The 26,462-nt window shown below is 42.7% G+C and overlaps 1 protein-coding gene across 3 annotated transcripts in view; it reads right to left on the bottom strand.

Annotated features, from left to right (window-relative positions):
- Positions 1–26,462, bottom strand: part of PIWIL2 (piwi like RNA-mediated gene silencing 2) — a 95,993-nt gene that overhangs the window by 43,521 nt on the left and 26,010 nt on the right. For all 3 annotated transcript variants that reach the window (XM_033227892.1, XM_033227910.1, XM_033227902.1), the window contains exons 11-19: positions 15,612–15,800; positions 14,934–15,018; positions 13,801–13,890; positions 11,764–11,904; positions 7,648–7,761; positions 6,423–6,611; positions 3,272–3,373; positions 2,560–2,676; positions 1,370–1,458 (exon numbers count right to left, since the gene is read on the bottom strand). In XM_033227892.1, the coding sequence (XP_033083783.1) occupies positions 1,370–1,458; positions 2,560–2,676; positions 3,272–3,373; positions 6,423–6,611; positions 7,648–7,761; positions 11,764–11,904; positions 13,801–13,890; positions 14,934–15,018; positions 15,612–15,800 (1,116 nt within the window). The remainder of the gene's footprint in view (positions 1–1,369; positions 1,459–2,559; positions 2,677–3,271; positions 3,374–6,422; positions 6,612–7,647; positions 7,762–11,763; positions 11,905–13,800; positions 13,891–14,933; positions 15,019–15,611; positions 15,801–26,462) is intronic.

The following is a 26,462-nucleotide window of genomic DNA, read 5'->3' as shown; positions in this document are numbered from 1 at the left end:
GAGGCAGAGCTTGCAGTGAGCCAAGATCGCGCCATTGCACTCTAGCCTGGGTGACAAAGCGAGACTCCGTCTCAAAAGAAAAAAAAAAAGTATAATTGTGGATATTTCCTACAAAACTGCTCCAACAGAAAAAATTTAACAACTTAAGATATCCACCAAGAGAGGATTAAATAATGATACACAGAATACATTCTGTGCAGCAGTTGAGTTGGTGGAGATTTATTTGTAACGGTATGGGAAAATGTACAGTTTAAGTGCATATTAAGCTAAGGAATAATGTGCCTAGAAATATCCCATTTGTGTAAATATATAGATGTGTATATGTGTATATATATCAGAGATATATATCACATGTATGTGTTAATATATGCATAAAAGAGAATCTGAAAGTATATATACATCAAACCTTTGGCAGCTGTTAACACGAAAAGGTGGACCATGAGGAATTCTCACTTTCTAAATTTCTGCAGATATTTGGAATGAGCATGCCTTTTTTTACAATTGGAACAAACGATCAATGCCAACAACAACAAGGCAGCACAGCCCCAGCCTTGGAGGAGGCCGCTCTTCAGCTGGGAAGCACATTCACACCAGTGCCAAGTTTGTTAAATAAGCTGCATAGCCAGGTGCAGTGCTCATGCCTGTAATCCCAGCACTTTGGGAGACTGAGGCAGGTGGATCACTTGAGCCCAGGAGCCCAGCCTGGGCAACATGGTGAAATCCTGTCTCTACAAAAACTAGCTGGGTATGGTGGCGCATGCTTGTGGTCTTAGCTACTTGGGAGGCTGAGGTGGGAGGATCATCAAAATCTAGGGAGGTTGAGGTTGCAGTGAGCTGTGATCACGCCACTGCACTCCAGCCTGGGTGACAGAGTAAAACCCAGTCTCAAAAACCAAAAAAAGTTGCATAAACAAATTTCACGGCTGGGCACGATGACTCACGCCTGTAATCCCAGCACTTTGGGAGGCTGAGGCAGGCGGATCACCTGAGGTCAGGAGTTCAAGACCAGCCTGGCCAACATAGTGAAATGTTGTCCTACTAAAAATACAAAAATTAGCCTGGCATGGTGGTACGCACCTGTAATCCCAGCTACTGGGGAGGCTGAGGCAGAAGAATCACTTGAACCCAGAAGGCGGAGGTTGCAGTGAGCTGAGATCGTGCCACTGCACTCCAGCCTGGGTAACAGAGGGAGACTTCATTTACCAAAAAAAAAAAAAGAAAAATATTTTTCACATGAAGATAGAGAAAGAAAATGTTTATAAATCTTTATACTATAATACATAAGACTAAAAAGATTTGCTGGATTTATAATAAGATTAGGCACTAAAATGAAATAATCAAACAAGATGGCACTGTGAGCAGTACTTACAGATTGATGCTTGCCACGAAGCCAACCACGGAGCGCATGCCTCTACTGGGGTCATGGTAAACATCCATCCCGATTACCATTAACTGTTTCTAGTTTAGAAAACAAAAACAAAAACCAAATCCCAGACCTGAGCAATGCATTGCTCCTTTTTTAATTACTGTCTGAATCACAAAGCAACTTCCCCTTACTGTTTATATGTGAAAGTAAGTTCTGGGAAAGGAAAAAAAAGACAGCAATCAACTTGACATTTTTTAAACACAATAAGCACAGTCAGAGATCTAGACCAGGGATCAGCAAAGGACTAAAGGGTAAATAACTTAGGCTTTGGGAGCCTTATGATTTCTGTAGAAACCACAGGTTGAGTATTCCCAAACCTGAAAAGCTTTTGAGCACCAACATGACACTCAAAGAGTTTCAGATTTTGGACTGTTTCAGATTGCAGATTTTTGAATTTGAGATGCAAGCAAATGTCCCATACCCCCAGAAATCTAAAATCCAAAATACTTCTGGTCCCAAGCATTTCAGAAAAAGCATACTTGACCTTTATTCAATTCTTTCTGTTTAACACAAAAGCAGTCATGGACAGTATGAAAAGAAGTACGGCTGTATTCCAGTGAAATTTTATTTAAAGACACTGAAAATTAACTTCATATAGTTTTCATGTGTCATGGAATAATCATCTTAGTTTTATTTTTTTCGCCATTTAAAAACATAAAAACCAGGCTGGGCATGGTGGCTCACACCTGTAATCCCAGCATTTTGGGAGACTGAGGCGGGCAGATTACCAGGTTAGGAGTTTGAGACCAGCCTGGCCAACATGGTGAAATCCCATCTCTACTAAAAATACAAAAATTAGTTGGGTATGGTGGCGGGTGCCTATAATCCCAGCTATTCGGGAGGCTGAGGCAGGAGAATTGCTTGAACCTGGGAGGTGGAGGTTGCAGTGAGCCGAGATCGTGCCATTGCACGACAGCTTAGGCAACAAGAACAAGACTCCGTCTCAAAAAAACAAAAAACAAAAAACAAACAAACATAAAACGCATTCTGAGATAATTGGCTGAAGAGGCAGGGAGCCATTTAGACTACTGAGTAAGTGTTGAGAAGAGGAAGCATAACGAATAAGGAAAAACAGGAAAAAGGCTTGGAGGATTCTCTGGAGAGGCAAACTGAACCATTTTGGCATCACTCACCAGAGGAATATCCACTCCCCAGAGCTCACCACCCAATTTACAGTTAATCTGAAGTAAAATTTTCTGGGCCACACTCCGAAGCCTGGTGGGCTGACCAATGGTTCGAACATTGACAACCTATAATGAAGGGACCACAAGGTGTCAGGAGAAGCAGATCACTACCAAACCCTCAGAAAATCTGAACTCTAAAGTAAACATTACAGTTGTTTAAGAAACTCAAGTTAGAAGATAACATATTTCGTGTTAATAATTCTAATTCTAGGGTTTTTAGGCATGCATGCACATGGGCAAAATACAACCCACACACACACACACACACACATACGCAAACACACAAACCCAAAACAAAACCAACAAATGAAAACTTTCAAAAGGATCTCACGCAGAGTGGAATGCTTTTTTAACTCCCATAGGAAAAATAGCTTTTCCCTTTCAGAATGAAGACTATACTCACTCTCAGGACTCAGTCATATGAAACCACCTGGTGACTCAACCTCGGCACAAGCGAAATTGTTCATTCGGAAGCATGAGGGCAGCTTATGAAGAGAAATCTGCTCTTTGCCAGGTTGCTCTAATCAGGAGAACCTTTCACCAGAAGGCTCTGCACATACTGGCTTCTAACAGCTACTGTAGTTTTTGTGAACACACATATCACTCTTTTCAAGCCTCAGGAGAGGTGCCATCTGTGCCTCCTGCCCCAATACCCACTCACCTGGGAGGGCACTGGGGACTGCACACAGCACAGCTTCTTGACGGCCCCATAGAGATCATCACGTGTGCCCATGATGATGCAAACAACCATTTGTATCTTTCCCTTGAAGAGATAAGGTATATACAAGTCAGGCTCTGGAACTCTCTGGGGACTTTCACAGGACTGTAGTTGGCAGTATTCTGAGTATGCAAAGCCATAGGACCTTTAAGGAAGACAGGGAACTGAAATAAAGAGGGTGGACATTCCAACCAGAACAAGGTCCTTGGAGCTGAATTAGCATTCTTTGGCTCAGGGCTGTTCTGAATAGATAAGTAATATGTTACTATTAATTACCCAGAGCTGGCCCTGATTACCAAAAGATTTATCTATTAGGAGACTCAGATGGCTGGAAAAGGACTAGGTTTGAATGCATGCAAGGTTTACATTACTTGCTGCTTCCAATTCTGTATGTTTTTTACTACTCTCTTTGGTTTACTAAACAACTTGTTACACTCATGTCACAGAACTTTAACTAAGGAAACAGGGAATGCAATACTACAAGAAAGCATTCAGAACTAAATGCAAACTGGAAAGAAGCTATTGCCAAATCCATAAGCAGCCACTCCTAACTCTCTGGTGAAGAGACAGAATGATATTGTCAGCAGCACAGCACATGTCAGTATCATCTATCCCTCACCACTGAAGGGATCCAATATTGAAAAAAGATGACCTTTCAAAGTCTGAATAAAGAAAAGCAGCATTCAAGCGAAAGAATATTGCCAACCCTTTATGCCAGAAACTGCTACAAATGGTAAATCAGGGGTACCCTGCTCCACATCAAGATTGGTGTGATGTTAAGACCGTTCAGAGGACACATTTAGCAATGACACCAAAGCATTTCCAAAGGCACGAGAACAGAGCTGTGCACTGGGAGCCTATGGACTGGACACAGCAAACAGGTGTGTTTTTTCAGGCCCTACAATGGCTTAAAAGTGTTTATGTTTCTTTCAATTAACATTTAAACATAGGAAGATACACACACATGCAATTCCAGGTTTTTGGCGTTTATCAACAAACAAGCACATTAAGAATCATTTTGGCAATCCTGGGTTTATATCTCCAGTCACAGGGGTTACCCCCTTCAGTTCATTTAACTCCCCTCCTGGCCCACTTCACAATTTATACCCCTTATCAGGCTTCTGGAGACATAAGAGTTTGTGATTCCTCATACAGATGATAATAGAATGCCTTAAAGATGAACAGAGAGAGAGCAAGGCCACTATGAGATAAGTTGGTAAGCGATATGAACGAAATTCACATCCATGCCACATGAAAACTGTCAGTTGTACCCTCTCAAAAAGGGAACACAAGAAGTTGTGAAATGGGGGAGCTGATGTACTGGGCTGGGTTATTCTTCTGAAAGCAGAGCAGAACTTTTCTACAATCAGGTCAGAGGGAGGCCATGGTAGAGTATGACAGGCATGGTAGATCAGGATGGAATTATAAAGAGAATGCACAGGCTGGGTGCAGTGGCTCACACTGGTAATCCCAACACTTTGGGAGGTGGAGGTGGGAGGACTGATTGAGGCTGGGAGTTTGAGATCAGCCTGGGCAACAGAGGGAGACCCTATCTCTACAAAAAATTTAAAAATTAGCCAGGAGTGGTGGTGCACATGTACAGTTCCAGCTACTCAGAAGGCTGAGGTAGGAGGATCCCTTGAGCCCTCAAGTTTGAGGTTATAGTCAGCTATGATCTTGCCACTGTACTTTAGCCTGGGCAACAGAGCAAGACCTTGTGTCTAAAAAAAGAGACAGAGAGAAACACACCAAAGAAAGAACACAAGTGTGCTGTTGTGAATGATATACCAAGAGTGCCAGATCAAAAAGAGAATGCTGCTGGGCATGATGACTCACGCCTGTAACCTCACTGCTTTGGGAGACTGAGGCAGCAGGATCATTTGGGGCCAGAAGCTGGAGACCAGCCTGGGCAAATAGTGAAACCCTGTCTCTATAAAAAAATTTTTTAAAATTAGCCAGGTGTGATGGCCCACGCCTGTAGTTCTAGCTACTTGGAAGGCTGAGGCAGGAGGACTGCTTGAGCTCAGGAGTTTGAGGCAATAATGAGCTAAGATCGCACTGGTGTATTCCAGCATGGGTGACAGAGTAAAATCCTCCCTCTCTGTTTTTTTTCTTTTTCTTTTTTTTTTTTTGGAAAAAAGGTCTCACCCTGTTGCCCAGGTTGGAGTAAAGTGGCATGATCATAGCTCAATACAGCCTCAACCTCCCCAGGCTCAGGTGATTCTCCCACCTCAGCCTCCTGAGCAGCTGGTATTACAGGTGCATGCTACCACACCCAGCCAATTTTTAGATTTTTTGTAGAGACAGGATTTCGCCATGTTGCCCAGGCTGGTCTCAAACTCCTGGGCTCAAGCAACCCGTCCACCTCAGCATCCCAAAGTGTTGGAATTACAGGCATGAGCCACTGTGCACCCAGCCGACCCTATCTCTTAAAAAAAATTTTTTTTAAAAGAACTCTATGATGCCAAGACGACTGAATTCTAGGATTGAACTCACCAGAACAATTTACCAGAATCTTCAATTCAAGGGCTAATTACTTCCAAAAGCCTTCCCCTCACTTTTTTCTCTCCCTATTCCCCTTGTTCTATTTTATTTACAAACAGGTCAGAACTGAAAAGCCTGAATAACTAAGTTGTGAGTGCTATGACCTGGCCAGCTCTAGTGTTCCTGATCAGTCATCAGGACCCAATCAATGGGCCACCTGCCAAGTTCATCACCAGAGTAATTTTAATCTTGAACCAGGCCGGACTGAGGCAGCTCAGTAGTGAATCGTGCAAGACAGCACCTAACCCAAGCAGCTGCTTTCTGAACACAACGTGTTCTATAGATAATGAACCACAGTTAAGTCAGCTATTCTCTCAGCCAGTTACGTGAGAAAAAGAAGACTAGAGTGAGGATGCCGACACAGAGTGAGAGAAGCAAAACTAACCAAAGGGCATAGAGAACACTTTTCAATCAGTGTTTCACGGGCACACAGGTAAGACAAGCTCTGGGGCATCATCAACAGCAGACGAATAACCATGATAAGTTAAAATTACGTATTTAAGTATTTTAAAATGGACATCCTATAAATCTATTTGAATTACATTTTTACCTCAGCTCCTAACATGGATTGAATGGTTCTGACATAGGTCTCTACCCGGTCATCCTTTAGTTCAACCCAGGCTGGTGGGCTCATATGCATGCCAATGGGGCCAGCTATCTTCTCCAACATGTTGACCAGTTCTCGAGCCTGATCCATTGCTCTCTTTGGGTAAAAAAGTGCCCAGAAATGCATGGGGATCTAGGAACAACCACAAGCTACTTTTAGTATTTCTCATAAACATCCCAAACTCACACTTAAGATTTCATTCTAGCGAATAAATTACTTTTACTCTCATTGCTTGAATCCTGTCTTATCTAACTCCTACTATTAACATGAATGTACATGATAAGAAAACTGGCATAGTCTCAAAATGGAATGTTATACAGTAATGAGAATGGAAGAGCAACAACCACACCTAACAACAGGATGAAACTCACCAACACAAATTAAAGAAAAGAAGCCAGACATAGAAGAATATATAATCTATGATTCCATATATATATAAAGTACAGAAATTGTTGAAACCAATCTGTGCTATGAGAAGTCAGGACAGTGGTTACACTGGGTGTGTGAGGGGTAAGGGATAGGCAGTAACTGGAGAATGGAGGGGGCTTCTGGAGTGTTGGTAAAGTTCTGCTTCTTAATCCTTGGTGTTGATTACACAGGTCTATTTAATTAAAAAAAACTCATCAAGTTATACCTTTATAAGTGTGCTTTTCATTTATATCTCAAAAAAAACATTTAAAAACATGCATTTTACATATCTGTTTATATATATCTGGCCACAAAGTCCATGTTGGTCAAAAACACTGAGAAGTAATTATACACCATATTGTACTTTGATACAAATAGCTAGTGTATTATTAGTTCCCTAGGTAAGGTACTGTTTTAATCTAATTTAATTTCTCTCATGGATACAAACACCCTCTAGATACTCCCAGGGAAAAAGAGGGGGAAAAGAGAAAGAAAGAAGGGAGAGTGGGTAACAGGTTGGCACTATGTGAATTACCATAGCAATTTATTTCCTTTTCCTAAGTTTGTGGTCAGGCAAAGGGCTTACCTCTAACAACTCATCAACTGCTCTGTTTGAAGGATCCCTGTTTAGTAGGTAATTCAGAAAGGGGATTCAATTGGTACTTTCTCTCAAAAAGAGGACTCTAGATCATTCCTGCTTCCTAATTGCCACACTTTGGGGAATACTGGTCCTCTCTTTATCACTTCAAAAATCACTTACAGTCAAGATGGAAGGGTCTCTGGTTACTTCCTTAACCCAGTTTAGTTCCTGAGATGTGATAAACGAAGTATTTTTTAAGTTAATTCTTTCCATTGGTAGAACACGTCCTTCAATCTAAACAGAAAATAAACCATCTATGACATGAGCCATTTCAAACACTATTTAGAAAAACACCGCTACTGCTCTATGAGGCCTGCTCAGCTCCACCACAGACACTTGTCCTGTTAGAACTTCTGAGACTAGCAGAATAATAAAATTTCTAGCAGTGAAAGTCCTGTCAATAAAAACCTACATTTACATAGGTAAAATTATTATAGGTACCAGTCTTTTATTATTGAAGCTTCCACATGATACCCCAAGAAAGGGATTTGAAAACATTGTCTATTTAGAACCACTGAATAAAGGAAAACAATATTTAAAAAATATTTTAAAGGGGCCAGGCACCGTGGCTCATGCCTGTAATCCTAGCACTTTGGGAGGCCAAGGCAGGTGCATCATCTGAGGTCGGGAGTTCGAGATCAGCCTGACCAACATGGAGAAACCCCATCTCTACTAAATACAAAAAATTAGCCAGGCGTGGTGGCGCATGCCTGTAATCCCTTACTCAGGAAGGCTGAGGCAGGAGAATTGCCTGAACCCGGTAGGCAGAAGTTGCAGTGAGCTGAGATCAGACCACTGCACTCCAGCCCGGGCAACAAGAGCAAAACTCCGTCTCAAAAAAAAAAAAAAAAAAAAAAAAAATTTAAGGGAAAGATTGAAAGGAGAATATTAAAGGCAAAATTTCTTAGTAAGGCTGAACAAAGACTATTATTTTGTATCATCCCAGACAAAAGCTGAGGGGAACAAGGCATAAATATAATGAAATAAAAAGTTTAAATTATAATAATCAATTAGACCTAAATGTCCCAAAATAGCAAGATAATTAAGCTAATAATACATCAGTATGATGGACTACTTTGTGACCATTAGTTACTTCCCAACTACATGAAATATGATCCTATTTTTGCACATATAGTGTGTATACATCATAAAAACTGAATGAGTCCAAACTTAGTAGTGATTACCTCTGGGAGAGGTATAATTATGTTAAGACTTTTACTTTTCATAATTTCTACTGTTTGCTTTTTAAAAAAACCATTTTGGGCCAGGTGCAGTGTCTCACGCCTAGTAATCCCAGCACTGTGGAAGGCTGAGGTGGCTGGATCACTTGAGATCAGGAGTTTGAGACCAGCCTGACCAACATGGCAAAACCCCATCTCTAATAAAAATACAAAAATTAGCCAGAGGTGGTGGCAGGCACCTGTAACCCCCAGCTACGTGGGAGGCTGAGGCATAAGAACCATTTGAATCTGTGAGGCAAACAATGCAATAAGCCGAGATCGTGCTGCTGCACTCCAGTCTGGTCAACACAGTGAGACTCTGTCTCAAAAAAGTATTTTTATCTAAAATAAAAATGTTGTAATGACTTTCCTAATAGCGTAAAAATCTACTATTATTATTAGAATTATTATTATTATTTTTTGAGACAGAGTTTTGCTCTTGTTGCCCAGGCTGGAGCTGAATGGCGCAATCTCGGCTCACTGCAACCTTCGCCTCCTGGGTTCAAGCAGTTCTCCTGCCTCAGCCTCCTGAGTAGCTGGGATTACAGGCATGCGCCACCACACCCGGCTAATGTCATATTTTCAGTAGAGACAGGGTTTCATCATGTTGGTCAGGCTGGTCTGGAACTCCCAACCTCAGGTGATCTGCCCTCTTTGGCGTCCCCAAGTGCTGGAATTACAGGCATGAGTCACTGTGCCTGGCCTTTTTTTTTCCCTGAAACGCAGAACAGACTTTTATAGGGCTGCACCCGGCTCTATAAAACTCTGTTATAAAGAGTAAGGCACCCATATTAGCAAAAGTATAAGAGGTAGACTCATGCTCATGAAGCCAAAAAATGTTAATCCTTTCTAGCGTAAAATTGGCAACATAAAATAAAAGTATGGCTGGGTGTGGTGGCTAATACCTGTAATCCCAGTACTTTGGGAGGCCGAGTAGGGCAGATCACGAGTTTGAGACCAGCCTGGCCAACATGGTGAAACCCTGTCTCTACTAAAACTACAAAATAAAAATTAGTTGGGTGTGGTGGTGCACGCCTGTAGTCCCAGCTACTTGGGAGGCTGAGGCAGGAGATTCTCTTGAACCCAGGAGGAGGAGGTTGCAGTGAGCCGAGATCACTCCACTGCACTCCAGCCTGGGTGACAGGGCAAGACTCTGTCTCAAAAAAAATTTTTTTAATAAATAAATAAAACAGAAGTATTAAAAACATAAATGTCCCTAAATTATTTTACCTTCATAAATTGAACTTAAGAAAATAAACGGCCGGGCGCGGTGGCTCAAGCCTGTAATCCCAGCACTTTGGGAGGCCGAGACGGGTGGATCACGAGGTCAGGAGATCGAGACCATCCTGGCTAACACGGTGAAACCCCGTCTCTACTAAAAAATACAAAAAACTAGCCGGGCGACGTGGCGGCGCCTGTAGTCCCAGCTGCTCGGGAGGCTGAGGCAGGAGAATGGCGTGAACCCGGGAGGCGGAGCTTGCAGTGAGCTGAGATCCGGCCACTGCACTCCAGCCTGGGCGACAGAGCGAGACTCCGCCTCAAAAAAAAAAAAAAAAAAAAAAAAAAAAAAACAAAAGAAAATAAACAAGGGGGCTGGGGGTGGTGGCTAATGCCTGTAATCCCAGCACTTTGGGCGGCTGAGACGGGTGGATCACAAGGTCAGGAGTTCGAGACCAGCCTGGCCAAGATGGTGAAACCCCGTCTCTACTAAAAATACAAAAATTAGCCAGGCTTGGTGGCACGTGCTTGTAATCCCAGCTACTTGGGAAGCTGAGGCAGGAGAATTGCTTGCACCCGGGAGGCAGAGGCTGCAGTGAGCTAAGATTATGCCATTGCACTCCAGCCTGGCCAATAAGAGTGAAACCCAGTCTTTAAAAAAAAAAGAAAAAGAAAAAAGACAATAAACAAGGGCTGGCGTGGTGGCTCACACCTATAATCCTAACACTTTGGGAGGCCAAGGTAGGCGGATCACTTGAGGTCAGGAGCTCAAGAGACCAGCCATGGCAACATGGTGAAACTCCGTCTCTACTAAAAATACAAAAATCAGTCAGGCATCATGGTGTGTACCTGTAATCCCAGCTACTCGGGAGGCTGAGACAGGAGAATCACTTGGAATCCGTATCAAAAAAATATATAACACATACAAAGATTTAGTTATAAGGATGTATGCTGCATCGTCATTTTTTTAAATTAATCAATTTTTTTGAGATGGATTCTCCCTCTGTCTCCCAGGCTAGAGCGCAGCAGCCCCATCTTGGTTCACTGCAATCTCCACCTCCCGGGTTCAAGTAATTCTCCTACCTCAGCCTCCTCAGTAGCTGAGTTTACAGGCGCGTGCCACCACACTCAGCTATTTTTAGCAGAGATGAGGTTTTACCATGTTGGCCAGGCTCTTCTCGAATTCCTGACCTAAGGTGACCCATCCGCCTCGGTCTCCCAAAGTGCTGGGATTACAGGTGTGAGCCAGCATGCCTGCCCTGCATCATTATTTATAATAGAAAAACACCAAATATAATTGGAATGTAAAAGGATAGAAAATCGTTAATAAAAAGTATCAGGCAGTCATTAGAAATACTTAGAAAAATATGACCAGGCACACAGGTTCACACCTGTAATCCCAGGACTTTGGGAGGCTGTGGCAGGCAGATGGCTTGAGGTCAGGAGTTCGAGACCAACCTGGCCAACATGGTGAAACCCCGACTTTACCAAAAAAATACAAAAATTAGCCAGGCATGGGGGCAAACGCCTGTAATCCCAGCTACTCAGGATGCTGAGGTGGGAGAATCACCTGAATCCAGGAGGCAGAGATTGCAGTGAGCTGAGATTGCACCATTGCACTCCAGCCAGGGTGACAGGGTGAGACTCTGTCTCAAAAAAATAAAAATAAAAAAACTTAGAAAAATATTAAATGACATGGACAAACATTCAAAATATACTGACAACAAAAGGAAAGTCACATAAATATTGCACATGTGTGTCTGTACATGTGCATATACCATCACATTTTCTGGTTTACCTTATGTACATCCTTTTGCAGACGGAGCCCCCAACGCATCAATTCATTGGTGGCTGCCTCGTTCTTTGCAATTCTCTGCAGCAAGCATTCCAAAGCACTATGGTGTTGCTTGGGGCTCAGATTGATTTGCTGGGCCAAATCCTAAACAGAATTAAAATAAAGATAACTTATAAAAATAAAGATAACTTCATCAACATGAAGTTAAATAATCCCCAGTATGTCTAAAATGTTTCTCTTTTCCATTGAAGTCAGCAGAAATTTTCAAATATCTTCAAGGACTTACTAAATATATCTCTTAGGAATGTGAATGTGATACAAGGTTAAAAATTGACTGGGAGGATGAGGTGGGTGGATCACTTGAGCCCAAGTGTTTGAGACCAACATGGGCAAGACTCTTGTCTTTATAAAAAACTTTTAAAAATTAGCCAGGTATGGTGGTGCATGTCCTGTACTCCTAGCTACTCATGAGGCTGAGGCAGGAAGATAACTTGAGCCCAAGAGATTGGGGCTGCAGTGAGCCACGACTGTGCTACTGCGCTCCAGCCTGGGCAACACAGCAAGACACTATCTCCAAAAAAAAAAAAAAAAAAAAAAAAAAAAAAAAATTGAATAATAAAAGAATTTTAAATGTCATTGACGCTTTCTCTTTCGTGATGTATAGATCTTCTTTCTCAAATCATGTTTTGACTTTAAAATTCCCAAAAAAGCCTATGAAACAGGAACAAAGGGGCTTGATTATACCTATTTAAAATGTGGGGCCTGCCACACTGGCTCACGCCTGTAATCCCAGCACTTTGGGAGGCCGAGGCGGGAAGATCACTTGAGCCCGGGAATTTGAGACCAACCTGGGCAACACAGCGAGACCCCATCTGTATAATGAAACAAATATTGAAAAAGAAATAAAATTTGGGAAAAAATGTGGAAAAAATGCCATGTGCGATACATCCAGCCAAACAAAATAGAAAACCATATTCAATCTAACACTATATGCCATAGTATATTAGTCACTTAATGTTACCAGAAGTCACTTTTTTACCCAGAACTTGTCATGGTGTTTGACCCATTAATAGGTACTTGCTAAATATTTATTGTTGAGTAAAATCTGACAGGTATGCAGGAAGATTCTGAATCACATAAGTGAGTTCTTTATTCTTCTGAGATGAACAAATTGCACAGCTGTTATTCCCTCTGAGGCAGTCATTAGGGTCAGTAAGTCTATAGGGCTACATAGATATAGCTCTGTGATCATAAAGTCATCAGGCAACTGGGAGTTGTAAGGAAAAGGCCTTGACCTACAAGGTAGGTGAAAGCAGAACTGGAAGGTAAACATGAAATAAATCTCTCACAGGAATTTGGAGCTTCACTTCAAGCTCTTTACAATGTTACTAAAAACTTTATGTGGCATATGGGTCTAAGACAGACAAGGACTGGAAAGTGAGGCAGCAGAGAGAAGCTCAAGTGTGGACAGCCCCAGACAGAGTGTGGCGGGCCAGTTCTCGGGGTCTGGACTCACGCCACGTAGGTGCTAGCTGCTGTACCCATCTCTGCTACTCAGCCCTGCCCACAGGAGCTGAGACCAACACCCCGAGGACACTCAGGGCCCCACAAGATAAACTTCTATCCTCATCTCCTGACTTGTTTGCTTTTTGCCTCATTATTTTCTCCATGCCTTCAAATAAACTGAAGTCTTTAGAAACATTACAATAACTCAGCGCTCTCAAAGAACCTCATTCATGGTCATATGATCAGTTTACAATTATCCACCTGACTGCTGAGGATGAAGACAGAGTTATAATCCAGTCCCTCTACTATTCTAATGACCTTCAAAAGGAAGTTCTGATATGCTTTTTCACATCTTGTGTGGGAAGGGATCATGTTTTACAGAGGAGAAAACTGGAGCCTAGAAGAATGGACAGGCCCAGGTTACAATGCAAGCCAACATCAGAGTCGGAACGTGGCTTGGTTCTAACTCAAACTGCTAACCAAAAGGCTGCCTCACAAAGTGGGCATTTTCGGCTGAAAACACAGGACTCCAACCTTCATGGCTCTGAAGTCCTTCTTCATCTTCTCGGGGATTCCAGTCATAAAAGAAAGCTCGGGCACCAGCAGGATTTCCCCTTTTAGTAGCTTTGAAGAGAGAACGAAGAGGGAAAATAAGGCAGTACAAGAGGCTCATGTTCCCCTGACCCATACAGGACACGCCATGGCCAGGGCTGCTCCTGCAGTGATAAAACTAACACATTAAGGAGTATAAATCCTGGAGGAGAAAGCAGTGAAATGCTAGAAGTATTTTATCCTTTCTCCCTCAGTCACTATACATATAGCCTGTTGTATCAGGTCAAAGGAAAAATACTGAAACTGTCAAAGGAGAGTAAAAACTAGAAAAAAAAAAAAATCTGTCCCTCTTGGGCCTCAAGACAATGCTAAGACAATGCTAAGACAATGCATCCTATCGCTAAGCAGTGTGCCTCAGTCTCACTGTATCCTACTGGTCTTCAGTCTTCACATTTAAGATAGGAGAGTCAGGTGACAAGGCACCTTCTTAAGCCTCTGGCCCTGTTAAAATAAATGTCTCTGCCAGGCGCGGTGGCTCACGCCTGTAATCCCAGCACTTTAGGAAGCCGACACAGGCGAATCACGAAGTGAGGAGATGAAGACCATCCTGGCTAAGACAGTGAAACGCCGTCTCCACTAAAAGTACAAAAACTTGGCTGGGCATGGTGGTGGGCTCCTGTAGTCCCAGCTACTCGGGAGGCTGAGGCAGGAGAATGATGTGAACCCAGGAGGCAGAGCTTGCAGTGAGCCGAAATCGCGCCACTGCACTCCAGCCTGGGCAACAGAACGAGACTCCATCTCATAAATAAATAAATGTCTATACCTTTCCCCATGGATTCAGAGTTTTAATCTTCCTTCACAGGAAATTCTCCTTGACCCTTTAACCTAATAGCTTATGTGGATATTTAGCTCTGCCTAGTGAGGACTTCTAAAGCAGATCTTACCAGTGTGAGGGGTGCCTCTGGCTGGATGAGACAGACAAACATTTGCACAGCTTTCCACAACCACACTACGATCACTACTCCACAGCTCCCACAAAGCCATGAGGATGGCTAAAAGCAGCTAACAGGATGAAGAACTTAAGCTGGAAGTGTAGGTCTGACAGCCCTACTCACCATCCCATGATTATTCTGTCTCTCACTGGGCCTGTGAATCAGCAGTGGCTGGTCCTCTTCCTTAATTGTGATCCCATAATTTTTGCTAGGAAAAAATTTCAGAATGCAGTAAAAAAGTAACGCAGGAAAAAATTTCAGAAGCGGCATCACTACTCTTAGAGCACCATAGTCTGAGTCTCTTAACCAGGACTGAGGTATATAATTTGCATAGTACCCTTGTCAAGGAGCCACTAGAAACCAATCACAATATATTTATAACTAGAAAAAGCAGGCTCAAATTATGTTGCAATTAAATATAGGAGAAATAAGGCTAAAGGTTCAGATTTAACATCAGGCTAAAGGCCTTAGGCAATAGAAACATGAAATGGCAGTCAAATGATTAATGACTTGAATTTAATGTCTCCAGACTTCTAATGAAATCAGAAAAAGAAATACAATTCAAACTCCTGAGATTAATTTATATAGTAACTTCCAAATTACTAAAAGAATTGAAGCTGTAACGGCAGCATACTGAGGTCAAATCCCACAAACAAACTCATTCAATCTTAGACACATTACCAATTCAATTATTTTGAAAGTGTCAAGTGGTATGCTATTGCAGAACTCAATATCCTGCTGGAGAACATGGATTACATCCAACCCCCACCCTGAGGCCCAAACCCAGTCTTTTCTTGCTACCTGTAGTATTCTAAGAACGTGATCTCCTTCCCATCAGACATGGTGAAGCTGTCCTTTGGAGTCTTATTCCAATCCACATCATCAATACGATAGGTACGATTGTTATATCGGGTGATAACAATATTGCCAACCAGAAGCTTAGTACACTCATCCTGGAAGTGTTCTTTATTCTGCTGATAAATGGCATGCCTTTGGAAAGAGACAATAGACTTTTGGATCACCGTGTATATCCATAACAGTATGAAAGGGATAGGGGATCAAGTAATTGAGGAATCTAATCATAGCTATATAGCACCAGAAGGCTCCAGCTGTGTTAAAACATGGGACTCTTGGCCAGATGCAGTGGCTCACGCTTGTAATCCCAGCATTTCAGGAGGCAGAGGCAGGAGGACTGCTTGAACCCAGAAGTTAAGAGACCAGCCTGGGCAATACAGTGAGACCTTATTTCTTTGGCGGGGGAGGGGAGGAAAAAGCTTAAGAGGACCTGAATTGCAGGAAATAGAGAATATAGGCCTACCAGGCATGATGGCTCACAGCTATAGTCCCAGCTATTTGAGAGGCTAAGGTGGGAGAATTGCTTGAGCCCAGGATATTGAGATCAGCCTGGGCAACATGGCGAGACCCCCATCTCTAAAAAAATTAAAAAATTAGCCAGGTGTGGTGGCATACCTTGTAATCCCAGAGACTGAGTGAGGTGGGAAGATAGCTTGAACCCAGGAGTTTGAGGCTACAGTGAGCTATGACAGCATCACTGCACTCCATCCTGGGTGACAAAGGCCCTGTCCCTAAATTAATTAAAATTGATTTTTAAAAGTTTCATATTTTGAAATACTCATCAAATCATAGAAAGTTGCAAAATCTGGACGTAGAGTCTCATGTACAAAACTGCCACTGCTATAATATCAATAACTAGGCTACAGATCTTACTCCATTTTCATTGTTATTTATATACACTGGCGTGTTTGTATGTATATAGTTTTCTCTCATTTATATGTTACCACAATCAGATATCAAACTGTTGCATGTCACCACCAAAGGACTATTTCCTGCTGCCCTTTATATTCACACTCCCCCTCCTTCCCTAGATCTGGTTAACTACCAGCCTATTCTCCAGCTTTGTCATTTTGAGACTGCTATAGAAATAGAACCAAAAAGTGTGCAACCTTTTCAGATTGAGAAAACTTAATCTGGGGGGTAGGGATGGGAACCCATGGCAAGCCACCTACAAGTGGCAATGGAGAAAAGCAAAGTTCTGTTAGCCTAGATTTGTAGTCTAAGTTGGGGTGAGCAGTGGATCAACCAGAAATTTAAGGGCTAAATCTTGGCAATCAGAAAACCAGAGAAAGGCCACACATCCTTGGCTGACTGGGAAACCATCTATGTTTACAAGAGAGCCAAGAAATCTCAGCTGAGAGTTAAGAGCCAAAAAAAATGGGAGAACTACCTTTAATTTTGAATGCACTCTTCAATCTACACACGGATCCATTAGCAGAGATGGAAGCCTTATGGGGTCATGGGGTTTGAGTATAACCGCTCTCCAAATCATTACCCGAATGACTAAGCTCTACAGACAAGTGAGTGATCGCTAGGAAGCCAGGTTAAAATATGACAATAAGGAAAAACCGAGTAAAGACATCAGCAGCTGCATGCCACAGGGATAACAGACTCTTAGTCTAAATATGGATAGGTCAGTTTAAAAAAAAAAAAGAAAAAGAGGCCGGGCACGGTGGCTCAAGCCTGTAATCCCAGCTCTTTGGGAGTCCAAGACGGGCGGATCACGAGGTCAGGAGATCAAAACCATCCTGGCTAACACGGTGAAACCCCATCTCTACTAAAAAATACAAAAACAAAAACTAGCCGGGCGAGGTGGCGGGCGCCTGTAGTCCCAGCTACTCGGGAGGCTGAGGCAGGAGAATGGCGTAAACCTGGGAGGCAGAGCTTGCAGTGAGCTGAGATCCAGCCACTGCACTCCAGCCTGGGCGACAGAGCGAGACTCCGTCTCAACAAAAAAAAAAAAAAAAAAAAAAGAAAAGAAAAATAAGCTGACTGCAGTGGCTCACACCTGTAACCCCAGCATTTTGGGAGGCTGAGGTGGGCGGATCACAATGTCAAGAGATCGAGACCATCTTGGCCAACATGATGAAACCCCGTTTCTACTAAAAATACAAAAATAAGCTGGGCATGGTGGTGCACGCCTGTAGTCCCAGCTACTCAGGAGGCTGAGACAGGAGAATCAGTTGAACCCGGGAGGCGGTGACTGCAGTGAGCCAAGATCGTGCCACTGCATTCCAGCCTGGTGACAGAGCAAGACTCTGCCTCAAAAAAAAAAAAAAAAAAAAAAAAAAAACAATACAGACCTGACAAAATGCATTAAACAGAAAGAAAAATAAGAAATCTCCAAATATTTGAAAATTACAAACAACAACCCACAGATGAAAGAAAGCACAAGAGAAATGAGAAAATATCTTGAACTGAAGGAAAATGAAAAATCAGACAATCAAAAAATCAGGGGCTGCAGCTAATGCAGTGCTCAGAGGGACATTTGTGCCTTAAATTACATGAGAATGAAACACAGAACCTACACATTTATGATCAAATAATAACTGACAAAGGTGTCAAGGTAAACCAGTAGGGAAGGACAATCTTTTCAAGAAATAGTATTGTGATAATTAAATATGTAACGAAAGAAACTCAGACCGTTACCTGACATCACCCGTAAAAGTTAACTCAAAATGGATTGCAGATCAAAATATGACTCGAAACTATAAACCTAAAAAAAAAACAGAAAATCTTTGCCATCTCGAGTTAGGCAATGATTTCTTGGATATGACACCGAAACCAAAACCTACGAAAGAAAAAGTATCAATTAGACTTCATCAGAATTAAAAATGTCTACTCTTTAAAAGGGACCACTGGGCCGGGCATGGTGGCTCACGCCTGTAATTCCAGCACTTTAGGAGGCGCAGGCAGGTGGATCACTTGAGCTCAGGAGTTTGAGACAAGCCTGGGCAACATGGTGAAACCCCATCTCTACTAAATGTACAAAACAGCCAGGTGTGGTGGTGCATGCCTGTAGTCCCAGCTACTCGGGAGGCCAAGGCATAAGAATCACTTGAACCCAGGAGGCAGAGGCTACAGTGAGCTGAGATGGCGCCACTGCACTCCAGCCTGGGTGAAAGAGTGAAACCGTCTCAAAAAAAAAATAATAATAATAAATAATAAAAGAATAAAAAATAGGCCAGGCGCGGTGGCTCAAGCCTGTAATCCCAGCACTTTGGGAGGCCGAGACGGGTGGATCACGAGGTCAGGAGATCGAGACCATCCTGGCTAATACGGTGAAACCCCGTCTCTACTAAAAAATACAAAAAACTAGCCGGGCGAGGTGGCGGGTGCCTGTAGTCCCAGCTGCTCGGGAGGCTGAGGCAGGAGAATGGCGTAAACCCGGGGGGGTGGAGCTTGCAGTGAGCTGAGATCTCGCCACTGCACTCCAGCCTGGGCGACAGAGCGAGACTCCGTCTCAAAAAAAAAAAAAAAAAAAGAATAAAAAATAATAAAAGGGACCACTGGCCAGGTGTGATGGTTCACAACCATAATCCCAGCACTTTAGGAGGATCACTTGAGCCCAGGAGTTCAAGAACAGCCTGGGCAATGTGGTGAAACTCCATCTCTACAAAAAAAAAAATTGTTTTAATTAGCTGGGCATGGTGGTGCCTGCCTGCAGTCACAGCTACTCAGGAGGGTGACGTGGGAGGATTGTTTGAGCCCTGGAGGCCAAGGCTGCAGGGAGCTGTGATTACACACTGCACTCCAGTTAACAGAGCAAGACTCTGTCTCAAAAAAAAGAAAAGTCATTTTCAAGAAAAATGCAAAGACAAGCTACTAAATGGAAGAAAATATGTGCAAATCACGTGATACATGCGTATCATTCAGCTGATAAAGGATTTGTACTTCTTATATGTAATGAATTATTGCACAACTCAGTAAAAACAACCACCCAAATATTTACAAACAGGCAAAAGATACGAACAGATACTTCACCAAAGCAGACAAATGAATGAGAAGTACACACAGGAAAAGATGCTCTACATCATTATTCACTAGGAAAATGTAAATCAAAACCACAATTGGATACCACTGTACACTGGTTAAAATTTCTAAAATTAAGACTGACTAAACCAAGTATTGGTGAGAATGTGGAACAACCTGAATTCTCAGGCACTGCTAATGGGAATGTAAAATGGTACAGACACTTTGGGAAAGAGTTTCTTATAAAATCAAACACACACCTACCATATGACTCGCCCCTCCGCTCCCAGGTATCTACTAAGAAAAATGAAAGTGTATGTCCACACAAAGACTTGTACACTAATATTTATAGCAGCTTTATTTGTAACAGCCAACAGCTGGAAAGAACCTGGAAACAATGGGTGAATAAACTGTGGTAGAGCCACAAAATGAAACACTACCCAGCAATTAAAAGGAATGAACATTTACAACATACAACAACGTGAATGCTTTCAAAATAACGCTGAGTGAAAGAAGCCAACTGAAAAACAATAGCAGGCAGGCAGGTGGGTGGGTGGGCTGTCGGGTGGGTCTTCTTCCTTGCCCCCTCTTACGCCTATAATCCCAGCACTTTGGGAGGCTGAGCCTAGGTAGGAGAACTGCTTGGGCCCAGGAGTTCGAGACCAGCCTGGGCAACATAGTGAGGCCCCATCTCTATCAAAAAAAAAAAAAAAGAGGTATATAGCTGGGCGTGGTGGCAGGCACCTGTAATCCAAGCTATGCAGGAGAATCGCCTGAACACGGGAGGTGGAGGCTGCAGTGAGCCGAGATTGGACCATTGCACTCCAGCCTGGGTGACAGGAAGAGATTCCGTCTCAAAAAAAAAAAAAAAATTATAAAAGAAAAACAATAAAAAAGCACAAGAACATAGTGATTCCATTTATATAAAATTCTAGAAAATGCAGAACAGGCCAGGCGCGGTGGCTCAAGCCTGTAATCCCAGCACTTTGGGAGGCCGAGACGGGTGGATCACGAGGTCAGGAGATCGAGACCATCCTGGCTAACACAGTGAAACCCCGTCTCTACTAAAAAAATACAAAAAACTAGCCGGGCGAGGTGGCGGGCGCCTGTAGTCCCAGCTACTCGGGAGGCTGAGGCAGGAGGATGGCGTGAACTCGGGAGGCGGAGCTTGCAGTGAGCTGAGATCCGGCCACTGCACTCCAGCCTGGGCGACAGAGCGAGACTCCGTCTCAAAAAAAAAAAACAAAAAAAAAGAAAATGCAGAATAATCTCTAGTGACAGAAAGCTGACCAGCATTTGCTGCCCATGGGGTGCAGAGGAGGAACAGAAGCCGGAAGAGGCTTCAGAGAGACCTGAGTACATTTTGGGGCAATGGCTATGTCCATTTTCTTCACTGCAATGTTTCACAGGTGAAATATATCAACTATATATACATATATCAAAACTCATCAAACTGTATACTTTAAATGTGTGTGGGTTTTTTATGGATGCCAACTGTACCTTTACACATCTGAAAAAAGAAAGAAATTAATGGAACAGAATAAAAGATCTGGAAATAGACTCAAACAGATTAATACTAAGTGTAGAATAAGGTGGTATTTCAAATTTGTAAGAAAAAAGATCACTGACTGGGCACAGTGGCTCATGCCTGTAATCCTAGCACTTTGGGAAGCCAAGGCTGGTGGATCACCTGAGGTCGGAAGTTCAAGACCAGTCTGACCAACATGGAGAAACCCTGTCTCCACTGAAAATACAAAGTTAGCCAGGTTTGGTGGCACAAGCCCGTAATCCCAGCTACTCGGGAGGCTGAGGCAGGATAATCGATTGAACCCAGGAGGCGGAGGTTGTAGTGAGCCAAGATCATGCCATGGCACTCCAGCCTGGGCTGGGCAACGAGAGTGAAATTCTGTCTCAAAAAAAAAAAAAAAAAGGAAAAAAAGAAAAAAGATCATTAAAAAATCGGTTAGCCTGCTAGCCAATTTTAGAAAATTCTTTATGAATTTAAGATTAATATCTAAGAAACTAAACAACAAAACTAGATGAAAACAAACATTCATATACTCCTAGGAATAAAATAAAATTCCTACAAACTGGAAAGAAAAGATGGATTACTCTGTCACTATAGTAACAAGTAGCCATAAGAATGAGTTTTAAGCCTGTTGAATCAATCTACATCAATTTACTTCAGCAAACACACTTTTGCAAGCCAACTAATGAATGTCATCCCCTTGTTTCTGTAAGCCAGCCAACCAGGGATGACTTAATCCAATACGCATACCTCTGAGGGCAAATCCATCCACAAGAGTCTCGCCTGAGTAACCACCCTTCTTCAGAAGATGCTGACCTACTTGTCCACCTGCAAGTCTGCAATCCCTGAACTATACTCTTCCCAAACATTCTATAGAAGACCAATAGTCTCTAACTGCAGTAAGCAAGAAATTCAGCTTTCTTTTTATTTCCGATAGAACAGAGGTCTTATATCCTCTGACAATTCTGGAGGTCCAACAAGGTAATTTTGAAAACTCGTCCCAGGCAACATTCCAGAGATTTTCAGACCAACAACCCACTTACTGGGCCCTTGTGCTTAACTCTTTGTTCTTCAGATCTGCTGTCAAGTGAGTCAATCCCAACAACCATCTGAGGTGTGACTAGTTTCATTAAGCTCTAGTTGCTGAATCTATTTTGTTATCCCAATATTTGTAATCAAACAGGCCTTTGTCATTAGCCTTAGGTCTTTATATAAGCCAATTAGACTTACTTCCTTACATAAAATAGACTGTTTGGTTTAGAAGTACAGCCTCCAGGATATAATCAAAACTAGATCTTTGTGTGAGGTCATTAGCCTTTTTTTTTTTTTTGAAAGTGTATCATCTGAAAATATTTTTGCCATTAACTTTTTTTTTTAAATAGGGTCTCACTCCATTGCCTAGGCTGGAGTACAGTGGTGCAACTATGGCTCACCACTCACTGCAGCCTTGACATTCCAGCTCAGGTGATTCTCCCACCTCAACCTCCCGAGTAGCTGGGATGACAGATGCATGCCACCATGCCCAGCTAATTGTGGTATTTTTTGTAGAGACAGGATTTTGCCATGTTGCCCAGGCTGGTTTTGAACCCGTGGGTTCAACCTATCCACCCTCCTCAGCCTCCCAAAGTGCTGGGATTACCGGCACAAGTCACTGCACCCAGTCACTTATGTTTTTCATCTGCTTGCTTCGCTTTTGCTGTTGTCTATACATATAAGGCATTTTTGTTTGTTCTGCACTGTCTTTTCTGCTCCACATAAAGATGAGTACTCTCTAGAAAAAGCCAGATAAGGCTTCATACCAATTCAGGCCATTCCTGAGAGCTTATGGTTGGAGGCCCATTAGACTAGCAACCCAACTGTAAAAATTTGGTGAAATCCTCTGACTCCAAATGGTTCTTATCAGTAATTTTTCATCCACTGGCCCCGATCCTTCTCCTAGACTATCAATTCCACTTTTCCTTGTTGTATTCTGAGTTGAGCCCAATCTCTCTCCCATCCTGCAAATCCCCATTGCAGGGGTCCTTGTGCCTATTGCACTGGTTCTGAATAAAGTCTGCCTTATCATTCTCTAACAAGTGCCATGAATATTTTTTTCTTTTAACAGAAATCACAACTAGGTGCATTACCGTAAAACTTCAAAAGCCAAAGACAAAAATAAAAAAATTAAAAAGATAACAGTATCACTAATGACTGATTTGTCAACAGGAACAATGTAAACCAAGGGCCAGGAGCAATAATTCACACCTGTAATCCCAGCACTTTAGGGGGCCAAGTTAGGAGGATAATTTGATGCCAGGATTTCAAGGTCAGCCTTGGCAACATAGTCAAACTGCATCTCTACAAAAATAAAAATAAAATAGGCTGGGCACAGTGCCTCACACTAGCACTTTGGGAGGCTGAGGTAGGAGAATCACTTGAGCCCAGGAGTTCGAGACCAGCCTTGGCAACACAGCAAGACCCTGTCTCTACGAAAAAATTAAAACATTAGCCAGGTGTGGTGGTGCATCCCTGTAGTCCCAGCTACTTAGGGGGCTGAGGTGGGAGGACTGCTTGAGCGAGGAGTTTGAGGCTGCAGTGCAGTGAGTTGTGATTGTGCCACTGCACTCCAACCTGGGTAATCAAGTGAGATTCCATAAAAAAAAAAAAAAAAAAAAAAAAGGAAAGAACGTAAGTCAGATAATATTTCTCAAAGTGCGAAACAAAGTGCGAAAAGAAAATAACTGCCAAACCCAGAATTTTAAGTTAAAGGCAAGATGGTAAACATTTTTAGATAAAAATTAAAAGAATTTGTCACTAGCAGAGTCCACACTAAAGGACATATTACAAGCAGTTCTTCAGGCAAAGGGAAAATAATCCCATATAGAATCCTGAGATGCAGGAGGGAATAAAGAACAAATACAATTTCAGATAACAACAGTAAAGAAAAACTCCCAAAGCTCCCAAAGGGGTAGGATGGGGTGAGAAGAGACATACAAAGATTCTGGAATCTGAAATTAAAACGGCTTTAGATCTTTCAACAGTGAATCTAAAAGCAAGGACAATGGAGTAGTGCCTTCAAAATTCTCAGGGTAAAGTATCTCCAACCTAGATTTATAACCTAGAGTTATACACCCAGTCAAACTAGACAACTACTTTGTGAACTAAAGACATTTTTCAAACATGTAAGGTCTCAAAATCATTTCCTCCAATGCACCCTTCTTCTGGAAATACTGCAGTATATATGCTACACCAAAATAAGAGAATAAATCAAGAAAACAGCAGTTATGAGATCTGACATACAGGAGATTCCCCATAAGAAGGGAAGAGGAACCCCAAGACAGTGATGGTCTAGCCAGCCTGGAGAGCAACCAGCCTAACTGAAGCCAATAAGGTTCTAACAGACATTTCTAAGATGGTATTGAATTCAGTAGGAATAGGTCATTGAATGAATTGACAACCTAACAGTGACATAATAAAGCAACCTTATTTAGTAAACCTTAGCTGACTCACTACCTTTTGGAAGTATGCAAACCATTCCTGGGTGATGAAAAGAAAAGCTGCTACATTTTGAAACACCGAGCTCTTCTCACTTCCAGGAAAATAAATGCTCTTCTGTGGTTTCCAGTGATCCGTAAGAACAGGGAACGAAGGTGGTAGAACACCAAGCCAGCAACAGCTGCAGGGGACAAGGGAGGACAGCCTACATAGCTCCCTGACAGACATGGACATGCTCTCGGGGCTCAGCAGTTACACTGAGAGCCAGGGTCCATGTCTGACACAACGGGGTAACACCTGACACAGGCCTTCTCACTATCTTGGAGAAGAGGTTCTCAAAGCTAGATCTAAAGTGATCTAGATCATCCCAAAAATACAGTATTTGGACAGGAGGGGAATGAAACTGACAAAATACCTAGTGTTTCAATGTACCGTGAAGGGATCACACAATTGGGTGTGAATTTGAGCTTAAATTAGTGGTAAGTACATATAAAATTATGTACTTAGGAAAAAAAAGGCTGAGCATAGTGGCACAAGCCTGTAGTCCCAGTTACTTGGGAAGCTGAGGCAGAAAGATCACTTGAGCCCAAGAATTCAAGGCTGCAGTGAGCTATGATCATGCCTGTGAATAGCCACTGCACTTCAGTCTGGGCCATGAAATGAGACCTCGTCCCGAAGAAAGAAGGAAAGAAGGAAAGGAAGGAAAGAAAGGAAGGAATGACTTTTTCTTTTTAAAGTCCAAGATAAATAACCGTGGAGAAAATAACAATAAATTTCTTTTCTTTATCCCCCAGACAAAGTCTTGCTCTGTTGCCCAGGCTATAGTGCACTGGCACAATCTCAGCTCACTGCAGCCTCCATCTCCCAGGTTCAAGCGATTCTCCTGCCTCAGCCTCCAGAGTAGCTGGGACTACAGCCCTGTGCCACCACGCCCAGCAAATTTTTTTTTTTTTTTTTTTTTTGAGACGGAGTCTCGCTCTGTCGCCCAGACTGGAGTGCAGTGGCGGGACTTCAGCTCACTGCAAGCTCCGCCTCCCGGGTTTACGCCATTCTCCTGCCTCAGCCTCCTGAGTAGCTGGGACTACAGGCGCCTGCCACCTCGCCCGGCTAGTGTTTTGTATTTTTTAGTAGAGACGGGGTTTCACCGTGTTAGCCAGGATGGTCTCGAGCTCCTCACCTCGTGATCTGCCCGTCTCGGCCTCCCAAAGTGCTGGGATTACAGGCTTGAGCCACTGCGCCCCACCAATTTTTTTTTTTTTTTTTTTAGTAGAGATGGGATTTCACCATGTTGGCCAGACTGGTCTCAACCTCCTGACCTCCAGTGAGCCGCCTGCCTCGGCCTCCCAAAGTCCTGGGATTATATGCATTATGAGCCACTGTGCCTGGCCAAAACAAAATAAATTTCAATAAATATGGAAAGACATGCCATATTTTTCAATAGTAGGACTCAGTGAACAGTCTCCCTCGTCAATGACCATCAAAATGCCAACTTTTTTTTTTTTTTTGAGACAGAGTCTTGCTCACTCTATCGCCCAGGCTGGAGTGCAGTGGCACAATCTCAGCTCACTGCAAGCCCCACCTCCCGGGTTCACACCAATCTCCTGACTCACCCTCCCGAGTAACTGGGAATACAGGCACCCACCACCATGCCCGTCTAATTTTTTGTATTTTTAGTAGAGATGGGGTTTCACCATGTTAGCCAGGATGGTCTTTTTTTTTTTTTTTTAATTATACTTTAAGTTCTAGGGTACATGTGCATAACGTGCAGGTTTGTTACGTATGTATACTTGTGCCATGTTGGTGTGCTGCACCCATCAACTCGT

This window comes from Trachypithecus francoisi, unplaced genomic scaffold (assembly GCF_009764315.1).
Source record: "Trachypithecus francoisi isolate TF-2019V2 unplaced genomic scaffold, Tfra_2.0 Contig01440, whole genome shotgun sequence".
NCBI classification, from domain to species: domain Eukaryota; kingdom Metazoa; phylum Chordata; class Mammalia; order Primates; family Cercopithecidae; genus Trachypithecus; species Trachypithecus francoisi.
The sequence above is the reverse complement of the archived record's forward strand: the minus strand, read 5'-3'. Positions and strand labels throughout refer to the sequence as shown.